Raw genomic sequence first — 10000 nt, 5'->3', positions numbered from 1 at the left:
TATTTGTTTTCTTTTGCATGTAGACGTATAATTATCCATGAATTAGCACGTGCACGTTTATTTGAGTGTGCGTTTGTACCTGTGTGTGTGCGTGTGTGTGTATGTGTGTGTGCGTACGTGCTTGTGTATGCAGACACGTCTCAGTTAAATCTGCAAGCAAATGTGGTGACAGGAATCGATGAAACTTCAAACATTTGAACAGTCATTCCACTGTTGTTCAAGACTCTAAATCTGGTTACAAGGCGAGAATGTGGGACAAAAATTCATACGTTGGGACGGATATCCTAAGTGATAATCATGGACTCTGGGAGGTACGTACACACGAACACACACAGATATACACACGTACGTACATGCACACACACTCATACACACACGTATACACACACACACACATTGCATTTCCAGCACACCATTGAAATAATCACGTTTCTGGTATTACGGCAACGGAGGCGATGACGATTATCGTAAAGGTCTCACAAGACGAAACAGAGCCCGTGAGAGTGACATTTTATTAATAAATAAATAGATAAATAAATAAATAAATCGCCCACATGACACGCCGTTTCCATTGCCCACGGGTCACTTGCACCGGAGGCAGATGTCCGAAGGTTGCACGTGTCACGTCACACCGACGTCACGCCGAGACGACTTTAGTGACACCTCTACGGACCAGATCCACGCAGTTTTTTTTTTTTTTTAATAGAAAATACATCTCCGCTCAAAGAAGGCTGCTCACACTTTTGTTCTTAAGCTTTGCTTTATCATCTCAAGCTTCGGTGGGATTTTGTCTCCCAAATATAGAAGCGCCGGTGATCGGATACGGGACATAAATCCCCCTTGGCAATGGCGGTTGCAGAAGCGGCTAAGCGTCTCCTTGCGTAAGCAACAATACTTTGTGTGTGTTAGGCAAAATGAAAGTTCATCCTGACATGTTGATGACCTTTGTAACTCGGCTGGATCGCTGAGTCCTTGTTACTTTGATATTTGGATATATATATATATATATATATATATATATATATATATATATGCAAAGTAGACCACTTGGAAAAAAGAAACTAACGAAGCAGAGCGCTTTCGTATATTACATCTTCAGTGCAACGAGTCCATGATCATGTTGCATTGAAGATGTAATATAGGAAAGCCCTCTGCTTTGTTATTTTCTTTTTCCAAGTGGTCTACTTTGCATAAGTGAACACACGTATATATATATATATATATATATATATATATATATATATATATATATATATATATTTTTTTTTTGCGAATGCGTTAGAGGCAGCAACCTTCCCGTTGCTAGTAAATAAATCTATAAATTTATCGATAAGTGAGTAATTAGATAAATACAGTTAACGTAGTTATGTGCATACAATTATCTCATACGAAGATTTAACATAACATAAGAACGTAAGTATAAAGGAGACTGCAAGAGACCATAAGGCCTACACGTTCATGTTTTACTCTTTCTTCCTGACGATTTGATTCAGTTGCAAAGAGTCCATGATCATGTACATACACACACACACAAACACACACACGCATACACACACACACCTCGTGGCGCTGTGGTTAGAGTTCTCCCCTGCCACTACGGCGGTCCGGATTCGAATCTTGCCGAGGGCTGAAATAATTTCATTATCGCTACGCTGCAGGGTGTTACTCCAACTCTCGTGGGCGGGGAGTTGGGTGTATGCGTGCGTGCAAGGTCACAGCATTACCCATAGATCGGTCATCCGAGCTCTGGGCTCTCTTCCAGGAGAGAAATACCTGTCGATCACGAGTCCAGCGCGTGATCTAAGACCATGGTGAATCACACACACACACGCACGTAGCTCGATCATGTCATTTCTTCCAACGCAATACTCTTCCTCGCAGCTTTCGTTATTTTTTTTTTCGCACAAAAGGATCAAACTACAATCAAACTATTTGTATTAAATTAGCTCTGTTCTCTCCTCTCGTGCTTTGGCATGGAGCCCCTCCCCAGTTTAGAAGCACGCCATTGGTCCGTGGATAGGGCTCGAGAGCTGTGATTGGTCCGCGGTGTCCCCCACCCTCGTCACCGACCAATCGCGTGCGCATGGTGAAGAAAGTGGGCGTGGCTTATTTCTCAAATTACTCGAAGTGAAGTTACTTGTAACTCGTGCATATTTCAATCAAGTAAAATTCCTGATGACGTCAGGATAGTGGCTACGTTTTTTCACTACTGAAATCCACCTGTTAATCTCTATACACGTATTTGATGCGGAACAAGCTGTCATAAATGTTCTATATGTGTGTATGTATATATATATATATATATATATATATATATATATATAATATATATATATATATATATATATATATATGTGTGTGTGTGTGTATGATCACATGAAGAATTGTCACCCCAGAACGCCCACGTGAAGAATTGTCACCCTAGGATGGCCCACATGAAAAGTTGTCACTCTAGGATAGCCCACGTGAAAATTTGCCACACTAGGGTAGCGCACATGAAGAATTGTCACCCTAGGATAGCTCACATCAAGAATTGTCACCCTGTCAAAGTCTGGGGGTGACGATTCTTCACAAATTGAAGGTCGTTAATCCAGTGGCTAATTATCCTATTCTGTCTGAAGACTAATCTACTCCGTCTAAGTCAACGTTTTCCAACCTGGGGCGCTGAAATCAATTATAGAAGGTGCTAGGAAGTGATGCACACAAAAATCACATTGATATATGTGTCATTGAGTACCTAGTTGTGCATATTTGACTTTTTTTATGCTATATTATTTTTCTAGGGTGTTCTTATTACTTCTTTTGCCACTCGGGATGTGCCTTGTGCTACTAGGAATGTGCCTTGTGCCACTCGGGATGTGCCTTGTGCCACTCGGAATGTGCCTTGTGCCACTCGGAATGTGCCTTGTGCCATTCTGGCACGTGGAAATTCATCTAAAACCCACCAACTGCCCCGCAAATTTGCACCAAAGCCAAACGCTTTTGTTCACCTGAATTGGTGTTTGGCACCAGATCTGAATGAACTGGTGACAGTGCCAACACTGGCTAATGCGTGGCACCACTACCCCCTCCCCCTCCCCCCACCTCCACCGCCACGCCCATTTCCCAGGCGACATTTCATTAAAAAGATTATCATGTCTGTTCAGTTCCTCCATGTTTTTAGTCTTCATGTGTCTCCTATGGAAGTTCAGATCGCTTTCGCACAAGTTTCTCTCTCTCTCTCTCTCTCTCTCTCTCCCTCTCTCACTCACTCACTCCCTCTTTTAATCTCACTTGTTTAAGTCTCTCATATCAGTTCATTTGTCTATTTGGTCGTCGCATGTCCTATCCTAGCCACGTGCTTAAATCCCACCCTTCCAGGGGTTCACTGGGTACAGACAGAGAGAGAGAGAGAAAGAGAGAGAGTGGAGGTGTATGAGAAATCAACATGTACAGTAAGTAACTCCCTCTTCCCCCCTCCTCTTCCTCCTGTCTGTCTGTCTGTCTGTCTGTCCTCACGCCGGTTATTGTGTCTTTCCCAGAGAAAGAGAGAGAGATAGAGAGAGAGTGGTGTATGTCAAATCAACATATACAGTAGCTACTCTCTCTTCCTCCTGTCTATCTGTCTGCCTGTCTGTCCTCACGGAGTATCGTCCGCCGGTTAATGTGGCTTTCACCTCGACTCCGTCTGTCTATTATGTTCTGTTTTTACTCTAGACAGTATTATTCTGTCACTGCGTAAGTCCCAGATTAAGGATTTGAAGTGAATGTCTGTGAATCCTACTGTAAGTTTTAGTTTAGGGAGTTAGGGTTAATGTCAGGGGAATTTAGTTACTTGAGGAAGAATGGATCCCTTACACTGAAGGGGACCATATTCTGTCACTGATATGTCAGATAAGGTATGTTGTTGTCATGTGTATCACTACAGAACTGTGTGAGTTAGCGCGTTTCCTTAATAACGGAGTCACATGTCTGTTTATCATTGATGTATGTTTGTGCGTGCGTGTGTGTGTTTGTGTGTGCGTGTACGATGTACTGGATCAACCAGCCTATCCTCTTACTATCTCGCGAACTTTCGTCAGTTTAGAAACGTCGACTTTTGATCCCGGAACGTTTCGCTATGTGACGCCAATGAGTGACACAAGATAACCGTGATGGCGTATGTGAAATGTAAACAAAAACAAAACGACGGGCGGGAGGACGCTCGGGTTCGAAAAGATGGTACAAACGTTCCCCTATTACCACGCAATCGTCTCAAATGTATTTCACATAATCAACATCACTATTTCACCGTAAGTTTCTGAACCCAGAAGGCACTCCTCGTTCCATACACGACAGTGTGTAAACAATTTCACTGTAACTTACTGAACCCACGACAGTTGTGTAAACTCATGTACTGGCTGAAAGGTAGACATAGAAGGGTGACAGTGACAATAAGAAGACTACAAGGATTTTTACCTACCCGTGGCCATGCCTGTGTTCATGGAAACTCTGGAAGCGTTTCTGGAGTTTCTGGTGGACAGGTGGTAGGACTTCAGAGGGCTCCTGGGGTCGAGATCGTGGTGCATGGCGCTGGAAGGAGCGTGGTAGGACATGCTCCTGCCCTTGGCTCCGATAGCCTTCTTCCTGACGTGGGCTGCCGATCGTGACGGCGGCGGAGGTAATCCTCCGGACACTTGCGACCCTTCCGAGTTGTTCCTCGACCTTCTGGACTGGTACACCTCCCAGTCGTTCTTGACTACAGGCATCATGAAGGCGCACATCATGAGTACGGGTGGGCGGTAGACTCTCCCGAAGAAAAAAAGCTCAAAAGGTGTTGGTGCGTTGGGGAAGAAACTTCGCGGACAACACTTGGTCCCTCTTTGACAGGTTACGGTGACTTCGTACGAGCGACGTAAGGTCGCCAACCACCTTCGGCGTCGGGCCGAGAACGGTCAAACTTTCACCTCGGGGGGGAAGCAGCGGCAGCAGCAGAAGCTGCAGGTGAGAGAGAGAGAGCGCTCGCTTCGGGCGTGTTCGTTGGTAGTCCTCGACGTTAACTTCCTTGACCCTGGTCGACGGTCACTGAAACGACGACGACGACGACGACGAAAAGCCCCTCCCGAACTGACGATCGATCCCTCTCGTTCTCTTTCCCCCAAAAACCAAGAACTCCCGGAGTAAGAGTCTGACTGTCTGGGTATTAACAATATACGTGGGCCTCAGCCACGTCTTCTTGTACTGAGTTCGTTTACCGCCAAGAGGGCGAAGGAACTTGGTTAGTTGAGACGAACTCCGTCTCTGGTACGTCTTGCTCTTAGTCGTCACGAACACCGACTGACTGCGCGCCTCAGCCGCGAACGGGTCGACATGTGAGGACGCGTCGGAGGCGGGAGGGAGGGGGAGGTGGATGTAAAGAGGAATAGTGGAGGACGGGGAGGGGGATCAGGGGGAGGCAGCAAGGGGGGGAAGGGGGGGAGTGAAACAGATTCACAGGGACAAACGGGGGTGGTAAATAGACACAGGGGGGAGGGAAGGGGGGAAGGTCAGGGTGGGGGGATTTTTTTTTTTTTTTTTTTTTTTTTTTAAGTTAGAGGCTTTGGCCCAGACACTGGAGAGCGGGTTTTCGCTAACCGAATAGAATCGCTTGGCGATAGTGAGGGCTGTTGAGGAAGGAGTAGGGAGTAGGATGGAAGAAGAGGGAGTAAGATAGGAGAAAAGGGGGAAAGTGAGGTTAGGGCATCGAATATAAACAAAAGTTATATTAAGCTTTCATCGTAAAGATAATAATGTGTAGGATAGAAATAGTAAGGAATATAATGACTGAAAGGAAACATTGAATTGGATAATAATAAAAGAGATGAAGGGAGGGAGGGAGAGAGGGGAGGAAGAGGAAGGGGAGGAACTAGGAGTGTATAAAAATATAAAAGCGGGTGATAAAAGGGATGGAGGGAGGAGGGAGGGAGGAGTGTGGGAATAAAAGGCCCGTGGGAGGAGGTGGGAGGGAGGGAGGATGAACGCGCGAAGCGGGAATAGTAGGTGGATGGGAAGGAGTGTTCGTCATTGACGCGACGTTGCCAAACTTCCACGGAAGCGAGAGACTGGTTTTGCAACGATGCCACGTTTCCATGTACACACATGCAAAAAAAAGAGAAAAAGAGAGAGAGTGGTTGAGTGATGATAATCATATATGTGGTATTGTTGGTGGTGATGGTGGTATGGACGGTAGTATTGGTGGTGGTTAGAGGTATAGAGGTGGTTTGTCTGAGAACGGTAATCGGAACATGCACGCTGTAGTGTAACAGTACACTCGTAGACACACGCCTGACTGAAAGCACGTATTACAATGTATCCCTCTCACCCTCCTCCCTCTCCTCTTCCCTCTCCTCCTCCCCCTCCCCCTTCTCCCTCACTTTCCTCTTCCCTTCCCCCCTCCCTCTCCTCCCCTTTCCTCTTCCCTCTCCCCCTCCCCCTCCTCCCCCTTCTCCTCACTTCCCTCTCACCCCTCCCCCTCCCCCTTTCCTCTTCCCTCTCCTCCTCCCCCTCCCCCTTCTCCCTCACTTTCCTCTTCCCTCCCCCTCCCTCTCCCTCTCCTCCCCCTTTCCTCTTCCCTCTCCCCCTCCCCCTCCCTTTCCTCTTCCCTTCCCCTTCTTCTCTTTCTCCCTCCCTTTCCTCTTCCCTTTCTTCCTCCTCCTCCCCCTTCTCCCTCCCTTTCCTCTTCCTCTCTTCCTCCCCCTCCGTCTTATCCCTCCCATTCCTCTTCCCTCTCTTCCTCCCCCTTCCTCTTCACCCTACCTTTCCTCTTTCCTCCCCTTCTCCCTCTCCTCCTCCCTTTCCTCTTCCCTCTCCTCCTCCCCCTTCTCCCTCACTCTCCTCTTCCTTCCCCGTTCTCCCTCCCATTCCTCTTCCCTCTCTCCCTTCTCCTTCTCCTTCTCCCTTTCCTCTTCCCTCTCCCCCTCCCTCTTCTCCCTCCCTTTCCTCTTCCCTCTCCCCCTCCCTCTTCTCCCTTTCCCTTTCCTCTTCCCACTCTCCTTCCCCCCTCCTCCTCCCTCCTCTTCTTCCTCCCTTTCCTCTTCCCTCTCTCCCTCCTCCTTCTCCCTCCCTTTCCTCTACCTTCTCCCCTTCCCTCTTCTCCCTTTCCCTTTCCTCTTCCCACTCTCCTTCCCCCTCTCCTCCTCCCCCTCCCTCATCTTCCTCCCTTTCCTCTTCCCTCTCGCCCTCCCCCTCCTTTTCCTCTTCCCTCTTCCCCTCCCCTTCCCTTTCCTTTCTCCTTTCCCTTTCCTTATTTCGCTCCCTCCCTTTCCCTCTGTATCGTCTTCTCCCCTTTCCTCTTCCCTCTCGCTCTCCCCATCTCCTACCTTTCCCTTTCCCTCTTCATTTTCATTTCCCTTTTCCTTACTTTCCCTCTTCCTGTTTCTCTCCCTTCCTTTCCTTCTGTATCGCCTTCTTCCCCTTCCTCTTCCTTTCTCTCCCCCACTCCTCTCCCTCCTTTTCCCTCTCTGTCATCCTCTCCCCTCCCTCTTCTTTTCTCTACCCAACTCTTCCCCCACTCTCCCTCACTCCTCTCCCTCCCTTTCCTTCTCTATCGCCTTCTCCCTCTTCCTCTTCCTTTCTCTCCCTCACTCCTCTCCCTCTTCCTTTCCCTCTCTATCTCCTTCTCCCCCTTCCTCTTCCTTTCTCTTCCCCACCCTTCTCCCCCCTTTTCCCTCTCTATCGCCTTCTCCTCCTCCCTCTTCCTTTTTCTCCCCCACTCCTCTCCCTCTCCCTTTCCTTAATCTTCTCCCTCTTCCCTTTTACTATTTCCCTTTTGCTCACACTCTGTATCTCCCTTTCTCCATCTTGCTCTCCCTCTTCCTCTTCTTCTCCCTCATCCTCTTATTTTGTCTCTGCAATGATGATGATAATAATGCTAATAATAATAATGCTAATACTAATAATAATAGTAATATTCTTGGGGTAATCTTCTCTCTGATACAATTTTTGTTAAATTGGATAGCCTCTGACGATCTGTGTACCTGATCGCTCACAATTGCGGAAGACCTTTAAGAAAATAATAATAATATAATATTGTGACGTGTTTGAACTTCTAGTATTACTGAGGTCTGCTAACCTTGTGTATATGTATATATATAATATGTGTGTGTGTATGTATGTATGTATGTATGTATACACACGTAAGTGATTCTTAACGTAAATTCATATTCGTCTTCGCTATCTTTCACACATCTCTTCCCCCTTTTCTTCTTCTTCTTCTTCTTCTTCTTCTTCTTCTTCACCCTTTGTTTATCTCCTTCCGCCCCATTTCCTCCTTGTTGTTGCCCTCTCCTCTTTCTCTTCTCGTCTTTCTTCTTCTTCTTCTTCTTCTTCTTCTTCTTCCTGTGGGGATCGCAGCAGTAGGAACCAACCTTGGTCTTCTTCCTCCTCCTCTTCTTCTTCTTCTTTTTTTTCTTCTTCCTCTTCCTCTTCTTCCTCCTCCTCCTCTTCTTTTTCGTCTACTTCCTCTTCTTCTTCTTCTTCTTCTTCTTCTTCTTCTTCTTCTTCTTCTTCGTGTTCTTCCTCTTCCTCTTCTTCTTGCTCTTCTTCTTCCGCTTCATCTTCTCTTCTTTTTCTTTCTCTTCTTCCTCTTCTTCTTCTTTCTCATCTTCTTCTTCCTCCTCTTTTTTCTTCCTCCTCTTCTTCATCTTCTTCTTCTTCCTCTTCTACTGCTTCACTTCTTCTTCCTTTTCCTCCTCCTCCTCCTCCACCTCATCCGTATTCCTTCCTCTATCTTCTCTCCCCCTCTGTTTTACTTCTTCCATCTCCTCTTCTTATTTCTCCTCCCTTTCTTTTCTCTTCCACCTCCCTCCGCCTCCTCCACCTTATCCGTATTTTTACTTCTTCCATCTCCTCTTCTTATTTCTCCTCCCTTTCTTTTCTCTTCCAACTTATCCACCTCCCTCCTCCTCCTCCTCCTCCTCCTTCATATTCCCCCTTCTGCTTCTCATCATTATATTGTATTCTTAAGCGGCCCATACACGATCAATTATATTGCGCAATTTCATTGTCAATACTCTGAATTGACAATTAAATTGACCGTGTATGGGTGATAATAACGTTAATGTGTAGTACTGTAATAATGACACGCTTGAAATATGTTAATAATGCAAAGTTTACAAAATACAAAGAATAGCAAAATAAGATAATGATAAGTTTTGAATATACTAACAATAACATGTTTAGAATATACTACTTATGATAACTGATACATCACCCATACACGGTAAATTTAATTGTCAATTCAGAGTATTGACAATGAAATTGCGCAATATAATTGATCGTGTATGGGCCTCTATATGCTCTTTCTATTATTCTTTCCTTCAACGTCGCATCCTTCTTCTTGTCTTAGATTTTACTGAGATGTCATCATCATCATTACCACCATCATCATCATTATCATCATCATCATCAACACCATCATCATCATTACCACCATCATCATCATTATCATCATCATCATCATTACCACCATCATCATCATTATCATCATCATCAACAACACCATCACATCATCAACACCATCATCATCATCATCATCATCATCATCATCAACAACAACACCATCATCATCATTACCACCATCATCATCATTATCATCATCATCAACAACACCATCATCGTCATTACCACCATCATCATCATTATCATCATCATCATCAACACCATCACATCATCAACACCATCATCATCATTATCATCATCACCATCAACACCATCACATCATCAACACCATCATCATCATTATCATCATCACCATCAGCACGATTCAAAAAATTTCATTTTGGCTGTCGTCTGGCGATTTACATCAAATTGCCTCGACGGAATCATTTCACAGACGAGAGACCCAAGAGGTCTGTTCTGTCTGTCGTCAGGTGATTTTATTCAGCAAAGGGACGTGGAAAGCTTCAGCAGTGGTTTGTGAGCCAGGAGACGAAAGCTTTCAGGCTTTTTGTGAAGTGGAACTTTCAGAATATCCTTAGAGTTGCTGTAATCTTTCACGCACGTA

The 10000-nt window shown here is 45.5% G+C and overlaps 1 protein-coding gene across 1 annotated transcript in view; it reads right to left on the bottom strand.

The window, feature by feature from the left end:
* Positions 1-5313, bottom strand: part of LOC143035001 (uncharacterized) — a 10815-nt gene extending 5502 nt beyond the window's left edge. Inside the window, exon 1 of the mRNA XM_076201391.1 lies at positions 4442-5313. Coding sequence (XP_076057506.1) covers positions 4442-4745 — 304 coding nt within the window. The 5' untranslated portion in view covers positions 4746-5313. The remainder of the gene's footprint in view (positions 1-4441) is intronic.
* Between the last annotated feature and the right edge of the window lie 4687 nt (positions 5314-10000).

This window comes from Oratosquilla oratoria, chromosome 18, assembly GCF_046742065.1.
Source record: "Oratosquilla oratoria isolate Oo_2021 chromosome 18, ASM4674206v1, whole genome shotgun sequence".
NCBI lineage: Eukaryota > Metazoa > Arthropoda > Malacostraca > Stomatopoda > Squillidae > Oratosquilla > Oratosquilla oratoria.
Note: the sequence above shows the minus strand (reverse complement) of the source record. Positions and strands in the feature narration are given on the sequence as shown.